Source organism: Drosophila simulans, chromosome 3R, assembly GCF_016746395.2.
Source record: "Drosophila simulans strain w501 chromosome 3R, Prin_Dsim_3.1, whole genome shotgun sequence".
In the NCBI taxonomy this organism is placed as follows: domain Eukaryota; kingdom Metazoa; phylum Arthropoda; class Insecta; order Diptera; family Drosophilidae; genus Drosophila; species Drosophila simulans.
In genome coordinates, this window is record NC_052523.2 from 19,329,372 (window position 1) to 19,346,692 (window position 17,321).

Here is a 17,321-nt window from a genome sequence, read left to right on the forward strand (position 1 = left end):
CTGGGGCCCCGGGCCTCAGCTTATTTGCAGTTTATTCCCCATTTTATTGGCATTTTATTTTATGCTGCAGCTACACAATTTCCCAGCGCTCAAATCGCAAAATGCACAATGCAAAGATTTATTCTGTGCTGACAAACAGAGCATCATTTGCTGGTAATCGATGGATGAGAGCAACTGACTTTCAGACTCCAGAGCCAGTTTTGCTGAATTTGTCTGGCTGATTATCCATATGGATGATGGGCTGGAGAACTATGAATGAGTGCGGATTATTGCTTAGTCGACAGGCAGGCAGACGGAAATGTGCGCAAATCAAGCGAATTCCAAGCTGGCTAAGCTAATTTATTATCATTTTTACGACTAATGCAAGGCTTACAAAACGAATCCGAATTGGACCGGGAAATGGAAATGTATACCATGCATAAATCATAACGAAATTCTATGGCATCCTTCGGCCAATCTCCCAGTTTGCCTGTGTATCTGTGAGCCATCGCCTTTTGTGCCTGATTAACGTCAACTGTTTATGGTTATTTATTTTGCTTTCATACTTTCAGGCCATTTCCTACTGGCGGGGATTACTTCCGCCTTCTGCCAGATAAGCAAGCAAATTACCCTGGGATACGCAAAATATGATTTCATTTATTTATACGCCTGTTTCGGCAAGGTTTCCCCGAGGATGTTTGCCTAAATCTTAGGCTCAAAACGATTCCTGGCCCACAATTTGTCTTGAACTCGTGGCAAGTAAACTCTGACTTTTGCCACAAACTTTTCAATTAAAAAGAAAATCGAGGGGGGCTAACAAAACTCCTCAGTCGTGTGTCGAAAATTTCAGTGTCGCAGAAATCTGTGAAATTTGCATGCCACCCAAAAAAGTGCAGACAATTCGGTTATATAAACTTTTCAAATAATTTATTCCATTTTGCAAATACTTGAGAAGCCAGAAGTTGGTGAAATAAAAAGTCTAATTTATTGCGAGAAAATGAAAATGTGCGATTAGACCATATAAAAACTAAGCGCGTGGAGTAAAAAATGGCAGCACAACGAGATTTTGAGGACATCAAAGTGAAATTTATGCGAAAACAAAAGCTGAGACTGTAAATTGCTGGGTTCTTTGTATGGGTGACACGCACGAAAAACACAAATACAAGGACACATGTGTGGATTCGTTTTGGAAACTGTTTAAAATTCTGCGTATGTGGTGCCTGCCAAAAAATTTCGAATGCCTTGTTTCGTGAGTTTTTTCTTCCTTCTTTTGCTATGGAAACTTTTGCGATTCGCAATAATTTTGCTTGAAGGCCGCTAGACTGAGTGTTTATATGTATGTGTGTGTGTGTGCCAGGGAACACACACTTGCTCAGCAGACTATTAGCACATACACACAAACACACACACAAACGCATTTGGTGAGCACAAAAGGCAAGGCAAGGGGTTGGGGGACGGAAACGCAGGAAAATAAAACCAAAATGGCAAACAAAACAAACACAGCACAACACACAAAACGAAATAGAAGAAGGAAAAATAAAGGAAAAAAAAGAGGGGAAGACAGATTCTAGGAATTCTACCGAAAATTAAACACCCTACTCTTGGTAGCTCAAATTTGTGCCAAGATAAGTGAGTATATTTAATTTCCTTCAGTTGAAGAATACACTTATTAAGCTGCCTAAAAGTATGCAGTGAAGTGGATATCATATTTTGGTGTGAAAAATGTTATTGCATACTTTAAGACACCTTGAGAAAGCAATTTCAACTGCACAGATATCAGCTTAAAGAGTACAGTTGCTAAGAAATTTAACAAGCTCATAAGAAAGTTACAAACTAAGTACTAATATTCAAATACCCACTTGAAGTGTATGGCAAAGAAACTAGTCCAAAGCGAAGAAAAGCTGGAGAGAAAGCAAAGCAAATAACAGAGGCAAATGGGCGAGAAAACAAAGCGACGACGTTGCGTCTGTGACTAACAGTCATCGATGAGCGGGCGGTTGGGGTGGTTTCTGGGCGGGATTGGGTGGTATTTGGGTGTTGTGGTGCGTGTGGGCAGAGCGACTGAAAGCAGCTTAGCGCTTACTTCATAGTTTACGCGCAACCAAACGACAACAGAAATGCCAAAAGCTATTGATTTTCCCATGTTGCCTGGCACTCGTCGTACACATGGTATCTTGCAGTGTGCCTGCTTTTGGATATCGGCTCCGATATCCGGGACAGGTGCGTGCTAAAGACCCGAACAAGAAGCGAGTCACCGATAGCCCGGCTCAGCCGGGTCAGCTCCTCGGAGACGGAAGCCCAGGGCCCACTCTACTCTATATGGCTACTGCAAATCGGATTTGCGTGAGTAATTGGCACGTCGCATTCTCTTTTTCGGGCCAGAGAAAACGTAGAGCCGTAAAAAACAAACAACACGACCGGAAGTTGTTGGTGTGAAACCTCAGCAACGACGACCTGCGACAAAAAGTTGGGCAAATGAAAGCGCAATTGCGTTATATATGTCCTCGAACACATCGAAAAAAATGGGCTTTTTTTTCTGCTCATAATATCTATGATTTCATCGATTTAAGGCGATCAGATTTAATTGTAAACAATTAACCAATTTGTATTTAAGCGTGTTTATTCACATGGGTTTCCTGCAGTTTCGAGACTTAGATACTCTTCACTACTCTTCAAGAGGCATAAAATCGCCTAATATCAGTGGACATCAAGATGGAATCGATGAGTTTTTCTCGGTGCATTCCGCACACTTGCGCCTCGGAGCTTTGGCAAATGTCAGCAGTCAGCTTAAGGCGTATTAAGTAGGAGACAGACAGGAAGAGTGGCAAACTGGGAGGCGGAGACGAATCCGAGGCTCAGACTGGGAATCCGAGACGTTGCGAAGCGGAGACAGTGAATCAATGGGGGGCTGGATAGCCGTAAAGCCATTTGGAACTTACCTCATCGATAAACTCGAAATCGCCGCCCGTCTCGCCGACGTACTTTTTCTTGTTTCTGGCCTCGGTGCTGCCAATCAGGCTGGATGACATCAACACCAGCGCCAGACAAGCGCTGGCAATTAGCGGCGAGTGCTTCATGGTCGACGTCCGGGAACGGGAACGGGAACAGGAACAGGAGATGTCAGCGGTGGCTATGGAGGAAGTGCTTCAAGCGATGCGCCCTGTCGACGGGTTCCGCTCTCGCTAGTCCAAATCGCTGGCGCGATGTCCTGTGGAAAACTACAGACGCCTCCGGTTTTACGCACTCACGCACACTCACTGCCGCTATCCACGCACACACAATCTCACGCAGCAACTATGCTAAGCTATGAATGACAATGAGTTGGCTCTGGGATCCAGTTTCTGTTTCTGTTTGAGAATCTGTTTCTGTGCTTGCTCTTGCAATCGCAGGCGCCTCCGCGGATGAAGTGCAGCCTGGTCACGAAACACTGGGGAACTGAAGGCGACGCGGCCGAAACGTAAACTGAGCGCCTACGAGACGAGCTGCTAAGTGACAGCCACCATTGGAATTTTGCGACACCAGCTCCCGAGGGCTAAGAGCGCGGAAGGATGCGCTAAGAGAGTCACTGGAATGCCTGGACAACAGCAGGGTTGTCACATTGCATTTGGCGAAAGTGAATCATTTAAATCAAGTTTTAAAATAGTTTACAATCAAAGTAATAACACCTATTAAGCTATCTATTAGTTTTCATATTTTTAAACACCTTAAAGTCAAAGTATCTAAACCATAGTAAGTGTAAGTAAATCCCATACTGGTCGTTTCTTCCAGTGTAACCCACTGCGTATGCGCAATGTGCCATCGCTCTCACTTGGCCACCATCCCCTTGCCGTTGGCGCAACAACTGCCAGGCCCTTCCAGAATGCCACCACCAACAAGGCGGACAGCGACTAGAAATGCCTTAAAATCGATTTTTGTGGACTCTCTTAGGGCCGCCAACATGGCCAGTGCTCTGGAATGCGGAATCGCAATGCTCTTAGGCGATAATTGCTGGAGCCAAGGCAGCGGGTCGTGAACCTGCCACTGGCGCCCAATGCGACTTCGCATCCCAAATGGACTTGAGTCCTTCCTTTTTTGCCGAGTGTCGCTGGCTGTTGATTTTTATGTATTGGCGCTTGGCACACTTGGACCAGGCCAGCGCGGCTGCTGCTGGCCGGGAAACCCCAAAACCATTTAACGCGTCAGCATCAGCATCGGAGCGTCTCAAAGGCTGGCCAACGCTGGCGCGGCCCTGTAGTTGTTGCGGAATCCCAGCCACGTTGTAGCCGGAATGGGGACCCGTAGGCTCTGTCAGTTTCAAATTAATAGCCACGCACACACACACACTCACTCTGTGCCGCTGTGGGGTGTGCATTTATTATGTGAGTGAGCCTGTGCTTGCCTACTTTCGTCCTCGTCGCCGTCGCCATTTCCGCGCTGCTCCTCCGTCGTTTCTCTATTATAATGGCATCATTGACTTGTGCTTTGATGGCTGCTTTGGCCAGGACAGGGCATCGGTTGGCCCTCCACCCGAGTGTGTGTATGTGTGTGGGGGGCTGGAGGTCCACCTCCACTTGATCCCCATTTGGGCACGGACGGCTGGCGCCGGTTGCTGCCTTTTTTGAATATTCGGCTCACACTTGCTGCTACTGCTGCCGCCTTCAGGTCCGCCCCTTTGCACTAGGGACGCGTTACTTGCCGGAATTTGTTGGCGACCATGGGGCCTTAAACTCCGCTTGGCTGGTCACCGAAAGAGGCGGCGATTCTGTTGTAAAATTTTCATTTTATTGGATTTCCAAATGATTTTCAATCAACAAGTCCATGTTATGCAATATGTAGTATGTGCACAGTTATTGTTATTGATTCGCAGGCATTGCGATTGCTAATCAAATTGATTTTCACACATTTGTTCAATGACTCGATAAAATGGCTTTCGACTACACGCTACTAGCAGGACCTGTGCTCCATGTCACGGCTTAAAAGCTAAACATTGTACAATAGATACATGACACCGCTTTTAACGTGACTGCATAAAGCACATGCTTTGATTATTAACATAAAACAAAAACTGTATGGTAATGTGGTGGATTAATAATTATTTTTTGGTTAGTTACAAGTCTTAAACGCTTTCTAAACGAATGGAAATGCCTGGAATTGATTGTTAGTTTCGGCTGGGAAGAATCGAACCCTAAAAGTAATGTATATATGTATTTTGCGACGAGCAGCAGCTGCTTTTTTTTGTTCACTGGGCGCCTAATGTTTGCTAGTTCGTAATTTTCTCTAGATTCTACATAAAAATATATATCTCGTATAAAAACGTGAATACTATTAGCTGTGCTGCTGCCGACACTTCTTTTTGGCCGCATTCATGTTATGGCTAATAAAAAATTGCTCTTATGCCAGAGATTTCGTTTACGTTTTACAAATGCACTTTAAGAGATTCCATGCGACTGACAATACGGCGACGCAATTCGGCATATCTGCAGAAAAGTAGTTCAATCAATTCATAATCTTGAGATGCTAAATTATATTTTAGAACCCACCTTTCCTTTATTTTGGCCACTTCGCGAGCCACTTCCTGATCGTAGCGCTCCAGAATAGCACGGCACTCGGGCAAAGATAAATTCAAAAATTGAGCAACTTCATTACTGAAACGCAGCAAAAGAAACGTAAGCAAACTTCAATTGAAAAGGAGTGTAATAACTTGCCTGATTTCATCAGTTTTGCGAGAATCCACTAAAAATATACGAGCCACATCCTCATGAGGTCCCAAAGTGACGCGCGTTATCAAAGGATATTCGTCGTCCTTGAGGCGCTTCTGTTCACCATTGTCCCGAACAATGAAGAGTGAAAAGTTTCCCGGCGAACTGTCCACCTTGTATTTCTCCAGCACCAAGTTGATGACCTCAGTGGTGGTCACCATCGAGGAGACCCAGACTGACATTTGAGAACCGTAGGGTGGCGTGAAAAACGATGTCTCCCGATTGTAGTAGTGACCATTGATAGAGCACCGACGTTTCAGCTTGGTACGAGAACTATTGATAAAGAAGTTGGAATTACAACCCAATTTCTTCATTCAAAGTTTCAGTAACTCACCGACGATTGCCACTTCGTCGCTTGATGGCAGAAGCTCCAGTGCGTGGGGGCCTTCTCAGCACGACTCCATCTTCCGTCACATGCAACCCAGCCGATCCATCTCCGTCTGGACCATCAACGCCCTCGCTTGCAGTATACAAATCCTCGGTTTGCGTAAGCTCATCGCCGGCCGCTGCTCCACTTGTTATGGATGGAGCATCGGCCCGACTTGACTCACCTTCGCTGGCAGCAGCCACATTCTCTTTGGGATAACAGTCCATCTGGATTTGTATGTACCGCGGAGGTATGTCGCTGCGCCTAATGGTGGCCAAACGTTGGGGACGCAGCGTGGCCTCGTCGTCGTCATCGCTGTCGGAGTACACAAAACAGCTGGGTCCCGATTTGGAGCGGTTGATGCCCTTTTCGAACAACTGGCGCCCCTGCTGATATGGCTTCTTTTGATCCCTGCTGGTTACTGTGGCCGATCCACTCTTTTGTAAGGCGTACTGACGCTGTGCGGAGTGGGGAGAGCCCACACTACTGCGCAGATTCATGGTGTCGTTGATTAAAGTGGGATCTATTGAGCGCAACGCATGCTCACAATTAAAGCTTTTGCTCATCGCTGAATTTTCGCCGTAGAGCTTAAGGGAGTCGTGAATGCGAGAGGGATCAATGGGTTGATTACGCTTAAGGGTGCCCTCATTGGGCTCCGTAAAGGAGTTGGCCCCATTTACATAGTCCTGGTGGACACTACGCTTAAAGTCCTCGAAATCAATGGGCTTCAGGGTAGCGTCATCGCAAGTCTCGAAATTATCCAGGGAGGTCTCAGTAGTAGACACCGTTGTGGTATTCTGCGTATTGGTGTTGGCGGTCAGCGATCCCGTGGCGGTCATAAAATCATCCGTGCTGCTGGTGTTTGTGGATGCCGATTGAGTCGAACTTGATTCAGTGGTCGTAGTGGTCTCCGTGGATGTTTTGCTGGGCGAGCTGTCGCTGGAGGATTGCGACGATGGCAGTTTGACAGGCATAGTTTCATAAATGCGATCCTTGTCGTTGTGACGTCTCTCTACCTGCAGCAGATCGTCTATGTCGTCCCAATCCAGTTTCTCCAGACGGTCCAACTTCGAAGGCAGTGTGCTGGACACACAACTTGTGCTGGCCGTAGGAGCCTCCACCAGGGTGCCGGATGAGTCCGTCGTGGTCGTATCCTCGTCGTCGTTGCAAACATTACCATTGGTCTGCTCTTTGCCGTTGGCTGTGGTGTTGGCCGAGGCATCTTCTGGGGTTGTGGGCAGCTCGGAGATCTCGTTCAGGCTACAGGAGTCGAAGGTCATGCTCTCGGAAAGGGAAACATCCGTGGATAGTTGATCGACCTCGGCTGTGGTGCTGGTGGGCGGAGCCACCGATTCGCTAGCTTCGTTTTCCTTATCCGAACTGCTTTCCTGTGGGAACAATTGCATGAATTACGTCGTGTTATGTTATAGATTCAGCTTACATTGGCAGCCTTGGACACACGGCAAGAGTTCCTCTTGCGCACTAAGATGCGCTGATCATCGTCCTCCTTGAGATGAATCACTCCCTGCACGCCCCAGTAAACTCGAAGCGCGCCTTCCAGCACCAACCGGTTGTTGACCTCGCGGCTGCGTATCTCCAGGCTTTTGTTGTCGTAGAATTGGTTGTAGACCTGCCCATTAAAAGGGAATTTGGTGAGTCATGAGATATGGATATGTCTGCGTATCGCGTGCTGCACCTTAAGCTTGGACTCCAGGTGATCACGTGGGAGTGGCGGGCCATTGGCCTGAGCTCCGGTTGGCTTCTGGGCTCCCTTCACCCCGTAACTTTTGTGCGATTCCACCCGGGTGCCGTGTCCAAACAACTGCGGTCCAAACAGGGCGCCATAGCAGGGCACATGGCAGTAGGGCACACTTTTGTGCTGAAAGGAAAACAAAAGGGTTTATCTAGATCACATGATCGGCTGACTAACAGGTGATCCTCCTACCTCAGCATGCTGGCCGGGATTCAAGCGTTTGCCGCATTCCTCGCAGCGCAAACATTCCGGATGCCAATCGTAGCCGATCGATTGTTTACGTTCCGCTGTGCGGGGCATAAATAAATATAATTTACAAGTTATTTACGGATCGCCGTGCGCTTGTGTGTGGGTGCATTACCGAAGTAAACGGGTTTGCCGCACTTGTGGCACTTCCACATTCTGGATTCCAAACAGGTCGGGGTCTAATGTTTCCTCCGGGAATGGGCGTGTTTCACTCCTCCTCCTCTCCTTCTCCGATTTTAGAGAGTTGTGACGTAAAGCCGTCGAGTTGTATGCAAATGAGGCGATTTAAAGCGGACACGAAACGCAAATAGAACGCTGGACAAGGGGTAAACAAATGAGGCGGGGGGCGTGAGACTCTGATCGGTCAGTCGGTCAGCTGCGCTGGTAGCCGTGCGAAACTCATAGTTTTATAAATGAAACTGGCACTGGGCACTCCCACACTTGGTGCACGGAGCAGGTGCATCGGGTTTCGGTGCGTTCTTGTGTGGATAATTGCACTTAAACCAAAACAGCACCAGCAGAAAGAGAACAGAACAATGAAATGAAAAATGGCACTTGTGCAGCACTGGCCGCGGATTCTTGTCGCAAAAGGCGGGCACCCTGAAATCACCAGCGGTGCTGTCAGCTGATCTGTTTTGTAGCTAGACATAGCTTGGCTATTGGTAGCTTGAAACAACTTGGGTTGTTTTGGTTTTTAAAAATGTCATCATTTATACTTTTAATACAACTACATTAATTATGTTTGGAAAACAAATCCATTTTGTTGTATCTCTTTTTTAGGTAAATTTAATTTCCTATTTAACTACTTCTTAGCTTCAAAAGTTCCCAACACTGATAATCAGTGCTGACCATGTCAAAAAGCGTTGTTTTATGTTTTTGAATTGAAATCTTCCTAACCAGTGTGGTTTTCAAACGAAAAACAGCACAAACAAAACACTGAACATTAAATTTAACAACATAAATTTGAAATATATTCCGAAATCAGCACAAACAAATAAGCCCGCCAAAGTGTGTGACCATTTGCAGCTGCTAGATTTGTTTTCGCTGCGAGTGCGGGCACACCGATCTGCTCGAGTAGAAAGTGAGACGTTTTAATTTGTTGTCTCTGCGCGCTGTGTAAATTTGGTTAATTCGGCCCCGAATCGCGTAAATTGGCGAGTTTCGCTAATAAGGGCCAGTGCTCAACGTGTGTGGCCTTCGATTGCCAAGGATGCGACTCATCCCCATATCTCCGGCTGAACGCAATTAGCTTCTCACAGAGCCGCCCTCGAAAATCGCGCATCGAAATCCCCACTTCAGCCAGGAAAGCGAAGCAAAGCAAAGCAGAGCAGCAGCAGCAACAGGCCAACAAAGATTCACGGGCCTCAATTAGCGTAGCGAAATAGCCAGCAGTGCAGTCCGGTTGCTGCGTGCGTGGTGGCCAAAATGCGCGCCACCATCGAGTTCGAGGAGTGCCTGAAGGATTCTCCCAGATTCAGGTGGATATAAGCTGCAGCCCCGCCCCCACTGAACGCCCATCCTCTGCCGCTTTTGGCCTGAGATTCGAATTGATTCATGTAGCGTGACTGGTTACTATCCAAAACCAGATACAGCCCATCACCGCCCCACCTGCACCACCTGAAAACGCGGCTTAATCATCCATCGAACAAACTTTGTCCCGTCAGCAGTGTGGAATGCGCCTGCCTGCCCCTTTATTTCCGCAATTAAATTGCCGATGCTCTCGTCTCCGTCCGCGAACGCTTCAATGCCCGCCGCTGATTGATAAGATTTCACCCAAATTGCCGCTTCTCCACTAATCGTGTCCAAAGACAAAAGCTTTCCCTCGTAAAACGGTGCACAAACGCGGCGATAACTTGTTTGCCCAGCAGCCCCATCACATCTTCCCCACTTTTTTTTAGCACCTGCAGCAGCTTCACAGAAAACAGGAAATCAAGACTATCTTGGGTTCTCCTGCACTTCGGTTCTTTTATCAACTGTAGAAGTGCCAACACGACCTTGGCGGTTCTGAACAAAAAAAATCATATTGTATATGTGAACTTTAAATATAACAAATAAGGAATCTGAGGATAAGAATCTGTAAAGTAGGGCATTTGTTTCGCTTCAGAACTTCAGAAGGCAGATATTATCGAAATAATAGTGAAATAGAGAAATTGTATGCACGCTTTAAAACTAGATTAAACTAGTTTCCAGTTTTTAGTATAATTAAACGATATAATTTTTATGAAAAACTTTAACTCATTGCGCATTTGGCTCAAACGTTTGAATGACGAACACATATTTGAAGATATATGAAGCTTTCCAAAGCAATTTGTTTAAAATGAAAACTGTATACGATAGCAATATTATCATAGAATAGACTTTTCAAAGCCACTCTCAGAATGAATAGACTGCTGAAATAGACATACCTCCATTTGAAATTACCATGTAGCTAGCCTCTGGAACGAGTACGTCCAAGAAAATAAACACACAGTTAAAACAAAAGCAATGCCCGACAAATCGATGGATGACACAGGGGAAAAAGACGAGAAAAACCCGAAGAAGACGCAACAGAGTGATACAAAAACTTGTCCCCGGAGATGGGGTATCCTCCTCCTCCACTTTGTGGCGACTCGTCTTCAATTGGAAGAGCAAACAGCGCTTTAATAAGTCCGCATAAATTAAAAGTGTCAACATAAACAGAGGCTGAGTGAGAGTGTCGGATCATCCGCTGCCCCCGCGATAACTTCTTTGATTAAGCTGGCTGATTATGTTTACTCTGCTCAGCCAGTCAAAGACGATTTTAATCAGCAGCTCACTCACAAGCCGATGCTCATCTTTTGTTTACATCTCGACGATATTGTGCTAACGTTTTCGATTTGTTTTTTGCTTCTCGCCCCGCAGACAATTTGTTTCCAAGGAGGAGAGCGACATCGAGCACTTGGAGCAGCGCTTGGAGAAAATCATCAAGCTGTGCAATGTGGCCGTGGACTCGGGCAAGGAGTATGTCAAGAACCAGAGGTAAACAACACACTGCGCCATTATCCTAGCTCATTCATATTCATTGGCATCGATTCTCCATATTTACGTCTTTTTAGCGCCTTTGCCATGTCCCTGTGGGATCTACAGCAGCACTTTCTCGACAACAAGAACGCGCACAACGCGCTGGGCAAGCTGATTCACTGCTTCCAGGTAAGCGCTTCAGTGGCATCCTGTATGGGCTATATAAACCTCGTGTCCTGTTTGTTTTCCAGGAGATGAACAAGTTCCACACCATCCTCTTGGATCAGGCTAGTCGCACGGTGCTAAAAAATCTCAGTGTGTTCGTGAAGGACGACATTAACCAGGTGAAGGACTACAAGGGGCATTTTCTCAAGGTTTCCGAAGGCTATGACAATGCGCTGATTAAAAACGCTCAGGTAAGCTGGACTTGGACAGTAAAGGAGATATGATTCCTGTAGCTTTATCCTTGATTTCTGCATTGCAGGCCAGCAAAAACCGACCGCAGGAAATGCAGGAGGCCGCCAATATCCTTTCTGCCTCCAAATCGTGCTTCCAACACACCGCTCTGGATTATGTCAACTATATAACGCTAGCGCAGGCTCGCAAGGTCCCATCAATACTATCCACGGTAAGGAAAGGGCAAGGTGCCAATAAAGTATTGCTTATCGGCGTTCGACTGCCATGAATGAAGTGCTTCACTTCCACTAAGTAAATAACTTTCAGTGGTTTGTTATTGCTATGACGTCACTGTTGTGATATCAACATGAGCATGTATGGGTTTCATATCTAAAACCAATGATCAGCATGTTGAGTCAGTCGGTGCGCTGGCCAATTCGCTCAGTTGTCTATCGGGAGTGCGCGGAGCTGGATTGCCGCTGTCGGAGAAGGCTGGAGAACAATAGCCGCTATTCTTTGCATTTGGCACGTTTTCATGCTGGTCTCCTCTGCTCTTTTTTTCGGCAGCTGTTGGATTACTATCAGGCGTGCGTGACCTATTACCACCAGGGCTTCGATCTGTGCAACGACTTCGACGAGTTCTTCAAGAATATCAGCGAGGATTTGAACGCTCTGCGCGGTGACTATCAGCAGCTGGAGAAGGCCATGCAGAATCGCCATATGAGCGTGAATCGCTACTGCGACTCGAACACCAACAGCACCTCCAACAAGATCGAGGGATACCTATTCAAGAAGAAGTCCAAGGGCTTCAAGACCTGGTGCCGACGATGGTTCTACCTCAGCGACAACCAGCTCGTATATAGGTGGGTGCACGCTCCCTTACAACTGCTATTCACGTAGTCCATCCAGATACATACGTATGCCATCCCATCTGCTTGCTTAGTTAATCAATCGTCTTCTTTTCGTTTGCAACTTTTGATTTTTGTGATGTTTTTGTTGTGTGGTGTAATGTGATGTGTTGTGGCCGTACGCTGAAGTGATTTGGATTCGCATTGCAGAAAACGCAGCAACGAGGACTCGTTCTCGGTCATGGAGGAGGATCTGCGCATCTGCAGCGTGCGCCCGGTGAACGAGGGTGACCGCCGTTTCTGCTTCGAGGTCATCTCGCCGACCAAGTGAGTATTTCATGTTTGATTTGTCATTTGTCAGACAAAGGAATTCATTTGTTCCCCCTTTTTTTTTAGATCCCACATCCTGCAGGCTGACTCCGCTGACATGCTGTCCCTGTGGATTTCCGCGCTACAGCACAGCATCGGTGCTGCCATCCAGCATGACTCCACGCATCACTCGCGACCACAATCGACGAACGCACCCAACAATTCGCTGCCCGCGAAGCGTAGAATGTATGTTTGAATCACCCGTATTATCCAGTTTTATAATATTTCCCATTTCTCAGCCACTGGGAAGAGTTCCTGAAAATACCGGGCAACGCATACTGCTGCGATTGCAGGAGCCCCGAACCACGCTGGGCCTCCATCAACCTGGGCATCACACTGTGCATCGAGTGCTCCGGTGTGCACAGGAGCCTGGGCGTGCACTACAGCAAGGTGCGTTCCCTGACGCTGGATGCCTGGGAGTCGGAGAACGTGAAGGTAATGATGGAGCTCGGCAACGAAGTGGTTAACCGCATCTATGAGGCACGCATCGGCGATGACTGTGGGCTCAAAAAGCCCACGGAGCAGTGCGAGATCGGAGTGCGCGAGGCTTGGATCAAGGCAAAGTACGTGGAGCGGCGGTTCGTGTGCGGTATGCCCAAACCACAGGAGCTGCTGGCCAGCGAGACAGCCGAAGTGCTCAGCATAGACAGTGGTGGCGTGGTAGAGGACGGCGAGAGTGGAGGCAGTGGAATCGCTAAGCGAGCCACTCTATCGCTGGGCGGCACTCGAAAGTGGGCGGTGAAGAAACTTCGACGAAGGCAGAAGCAGCGCCCGATCCCAAAAACGTTGAGCGATGATCCGAGCATCTATAACACAGCCAAGACTGGCGACGAGTTGGAAGATGACGATGATGATGAATCCATCAACATTCCCTCGATGTCACTGAGCATTTCGCGCGACGATTTGCTTGTGATCGGCGATGACCTGGCTCTTGACAGATTAGAGACTCCCGGCATTCTAGGCAGCGATCAAGAGAGCACCGATGGCGAATCGGATGCGGAGTCGCCAGAGGAACTGCCCTTCTCGCAGCTAGACGCCAACCAATTGCTGTACATGGCTTCGGTGGTGCACAATCTACCAGTGATGTGCATGGCCTTCGCACTGGGTGCCGACAAGATGTGGAAAAATCCCCAGGACCGGCAACGATCGTTTCTGCACCAGGCCGTGATCTCCGGCTCCGTGATGGCCTGCGAGTTCTTGCTACTAAACGGAGCCGCCATCGATGCTGTGGACGAGATGGGCTACAGCGCCCTGCACATATCTACGGCCAAGGGCCACATCGCCCAGGTTTATTTGCTGTTGAAGCATAAAGCTGCATACGACCTCTCCTCCAGTGACGGAAAGAAGGCTCTGGACATTGCAGTGGACCAGGAAAACGCCGACATTGTAACGCTGTGAGTAGCATAGCCTAGCTTCAATCCGGCAAATACATAACCATCCTTGTTTCAGACTCCGATTGACACAACTGAATGACGAGATTGGACCCAACGACGAGTACAATGGCGAAGATGAGACGTACAAGAACGTGATGAAGGACTTCTCCAAGTTACCAGCCAGCCAGACGCGAGTTCTGCGCCAGCGGCACGACTCAAATACACTCGAATCGCAGCGCAGCTCGCTCACAAACTCCGACTAGCAGTGGCAGAAGAGCCGCAAGAGTTAGGACCTTACTGGATATTATGGAATATTATGTTCCGATTATTAGGCTAGCGTGATATTGGATTGTTATTGGCTTTATAACGCATTAACCAGGAATGTTAAACGGTTTCGACCTCTAAGGATGTCGTTACGGGCTTGTTTCCCTTGGTAATCTCATTTGAAAAGCGCTTCCGATTATACAAGAAAATATTATTCATTGCATTTGGCATTCGAATGGCAGGCACGACCGTTCGTTTTCTCTTAGGCGCATTTTGAATCCGTTTTTGGCGATTAGCTTAAGTTTAAAGTATTCGTAGAGCAGTTGAGTTTATTAAAAATACGTATATTTGCCTATAAAATTGTACATCGTCTTATGTGGTATTTATTAAACGATATTGTAAAATGTACGTCTAGCTATATGGTATCTTGTTACAGAGCTGTTCCAAATGTTCCGATTTGTATTTGTTTGCTAAACTGTTTAACGCTGCATGTTTCTAAATGTTTTAACGCTATCATGTTGATGATATTTGGTGCCAACTGTTGTGAGCACTCTAAGTTCGCGAATAAAGTTGTAAAATATTCAGATCAAACAATGTTGGTCTCTTCAGGTGTAACAATGTGTTCGTTCCAACCTTCGGTGTATTGGTCAAACATGTCCAGGGACTATTCTAGGCCACAGCTTGAAACTCGTTCGTCTCGGATATGTAGTCTGTGAGCTTGTTCTTCACCTTGTGCATTGTGGTCACATGTCTCTGGACTGCACTGCGATCGTTAAACTGACGGCCGCACTGTTTGCAGGAGAACATGACGCCAGCGTGGGTGACCAGGTGGCGGCTTAGGCCCGAAACATGATTGAAGCTACGATGACACAGATGACACTTGTGCGTCCGAGAGTTGCCCATGTGCACGCGGCCAATGTGCTGCTGCAGGTTGGACTTCTGTGCGAAGCAGCTGGAGCATTGGGGGCACTGATGGCGCTTTACACCCGTGTGGGTGTCCATGTGACGTTTGAGCACTTCGCGCTGGGAGAAGGACAGTTCGCACTCGCTGCACTTGAAGGGTTTCAGGCCAGTGTGAATGATCATGTGGCGTTTGAGGGAGCTGGCGCACGACAGTTGCAGTGCGCAGCTGGGACACTTGAGCGTGCCGCCCTTCCCACTTTTCAGTCCCTTAATGTGGGTGTTGTGGTGGCGCGTCAGAAGTTTCTGCGTAGGAAATGCCACCGGGCACAAATGGCACTGAAACGACTTCACCGTGTCCGTAATTCGCCCGGTTTTCGGTTGAGGACAACTGGACTCCTGCTTGAACACCAACTCACTCGACCTCTTTCGTTTGAGGGGCGTCTGCTCATCTCTATCGTTCTGTTCTTTTTCCTATAGATGATAAGATTCAAGTTGAATTGGAGTTTAATTTAAAATCACACATTTAGTTACCACTATAATGACATTTTCGTGGAAGCTGAAGACCTGTTGCTCCTGAGATATTTCTTCGCCCAAGTTAAACACGACCACGTCTTCGATTTCCTCTGGCTTTTCGCCACTGAACTGAATTTCGCCGTCTTCCTTGACTAAGCAAAGAGTTTAATGAAATAAATATTTTTATTCACTTTTTTGCCAATTATACCCACTTACTGTTATAGGAGGTGATTCCGTTGTCCTGGTCAAATTCGGGGGTGGAGTCCTGGTTTTGATCCTCTGAGCTGGCAGAGTTTATGATGTAGATCTCCCCATTGTCTGTGTGCACTACATCGCCTGATCCAACCATGTTGATATCCCTGAAGTCTTCACCGCTTTCCGCTGGCACTTCCTCGTCCAGTTCAAGGCCATCTATGTTTACATCGCCATTATTTGCGGGGTCGCTATTGCAGCCCAATATGAATTCCTCTTCTTTTGCATCCTTCGTGGCCTCTGTCACCTTTTGATTGTCGACGACCAAGCTGGGGCGTCGCTTTGGAAGAGCTTTAATTTTTGACCTAGAAGGGGAGGCATCTTCCTTGACTTGCGGCTTGGACTCTGGCTCAGAACCATCCAAAGACTCCCACCGACCGGCCTTTTTCTCGGTGAGATACACCTCCAATTCTCCCAACAGCATGGCCAGCTGCTCCTTTCTTATGTCCTCGCTCACCTCGTTTCGCAGGTCATCCCTAACCTGGCTGCGCACCTCCTCGGCCAACTCCTTGCGAACCTCACAGCGCACCTCCTCCGCTAATTCCTTGCGCAGTTCGGTGGTCAGTTTCGCTCGAAGTTCTAGACGAGATTTGACCAGCCGTTTGTGCATTTCCGCCGCCTGTTCTTCCTTAAAATCTTCTCGCCACTTTTCGTCCTCCAGCTTGCGCACTTTGTCCTGCACCTCGATGAAGGTGATCGAGTCCTCGAACTCCAGCTCGTCCTCGTCATAATCGTCTGGATCCTTGGAGAAGACGCGGCTTCGCTTCCCGAGACCCAGAAGTCGGATATGCTTGCGAAGCTTCTTCTCCGCCCACTGGCAGCGCTGCCGGAAGAGGAATGACTTCTCCAGCTGGTAGCGGCACTCCTGGCAGATCCTCTTCGGCAGAGTATCCGTCGCCTTGGCGTCCACTGCGACGCAGGCCATCAGGCGCACGGGAATCGAGAGCTGGGTGTCGTCCTCATCGAAGATCGCGTACGCATCCTGGTGCTCCTTCAGGCAAAGGCGGCATAGGGTCGCCAAATCGGGATACGACGGCTGTGCGTCCATGAAGGCGTCTATTTTTGTTTAATCAACGTATTTACTCGGTGGCGTCTCTGCATCGCAAGCAATGTGACCGCAGACAGGATCGCAAAAAATACCTCCATTCGAAACGAAAGCAATACTGTCACACTGTTCGTAAATAAGCAATTTGAAATATAAATTGTAACGCTTTCAATTTGAATACAAAACATATAATACGGCTATTCTTGTTTTATTAATGAAAGGTTTAAAGGTATTTATTGATATACACGCCAAAAATCACCTTTAAGGGTATTTTAAAGGAGTTATATTTATAAAAA

The 17,321-nt window shown here is 47.5% G+C and overlaps 4 protein-coding genes across 7 annotated transcripts in view; 1 reads left to right on the forward strand and 3 right to left on the reverse strand.

Moving 5' to 3' along the window:
- LOC6729190 (proteoglycan Cow) overlaps positions 1–3,447 on the reverse strand; it is a 42,343-nt gene extending 38,896 nt beyond the window's left edge. For both annotated transcript variants that reach the window (XM_016174896.3, XM_016174895.3), the window contains exon 1: positions 2,919–3,447. In XM_016174896.3, coding sequence (XP_016035842.1) covers positions 2,919–3,056 — 138 coding nt within the window. In that variant the 5' untranslated portion in view covers positions 3,057–3,447. The remainder of the gene's footprint in view (positions 1–2,918) is intronic.
- Positions 3,448–4,718: 1,271 nt separating this feature from the next.
- Positions 4,719–8,682, reverse strand: LOC6729196 (serine-rich adhesin for platelets). Its single transcript, XM_002104481.4, has 8 exons — positions 8,199–8,682; positions 8,030–8,124; positions 7,781–7,963; positions 7,526–7,714; positions 6,052–7,472; positions 5,664–5,990; positions 5,499–5,603; positions 4,719–5,435 (listed from the first exon to the last, which is right to left on the reverse strand). Exons 1-8 carry the CDS (start codon positions 8,236–8,238, stop codon positions 5,375–5,377), a joined length of 2,421 nt encoding a protein of 806 aa, XP_002104517.1. The 5' UTR covers positions 8,239–8,682; the 3' UTR covers positions 4,719–5,374.
- Positions 8,683–9,106: 424 nt separating this feature from the next.
- LOC6729197 (arf-GAP with coiled-coil, ANK repeat and PH domain-containing protein 2) lies at positions 9,107–14,720 on the forward strand. 2 transcript variants are annotated; one of them, XM_016177320.3, is made up of 10 exons: positions 9,107–9,561; positions 10,964–11,080; positions 11,158–11,251; positions 11,314–11,478; positions 11,547–11,690; positions 12,026–12,321; positions 12,496–12,633; positions 12,703–12,861; positions 12,915–14,069; positions 14,125–14,720. In XM_016177320.3, the coding sequence occupies exons 1-10, from the start codon at positions 9,509–9,511 to the stop codon at positions 14,309–14,311; spliced, it is 2,508 nt and encodes an 835-aa protein (XP_016035846.1). In that variant the 5' UTR covers positions 9,107–9,508; the 3' UTR covers positions 14,312–14,720. The 2 variants fall into 2 exon arrangements, with proteins under 2 accessions (XP_016035846.1, XP_002104518.1); XM_002104482.4 differs by having other exon boundaries at positions 12,517–12,633.
- Positions 14,636–17,132, reverse strand: LOC6729198 (zinc finger protein 480). Of its 2 annotated transcripts, XM_002104483.4 has the most exons (3): positions 15,945–17,132; positions 15,747–15,880; positions 14,636–15,686 (listed from the first exon to the last, which is right to left on the reverse strand). In XM_002104483.4, exons 1-3 carry the CDS (start codon positions 17,026–17,028, stop codon positions 14,982–14,984), a joined length of 1,923 nt encoding a protein of 640 aa, XP_002104519.1. In that variant the 5' UTR covers positions 17,029–17,132; the 3' UTR covers positions 14,636–14,981. The 2 variants fall into 2 exon arrangements, with proteins under 2 accessions (XP_002104519.1, XP_016035847.1); XM_016174894.3 differs by lacking the exon at positions 14,636–15,686 and having other exon boundaries at positions 15,746–15,880; positions 15,941–17,132.
- Between the last annotated feature and the right edge of the window lie 189 nt (positions 17,133–17,321).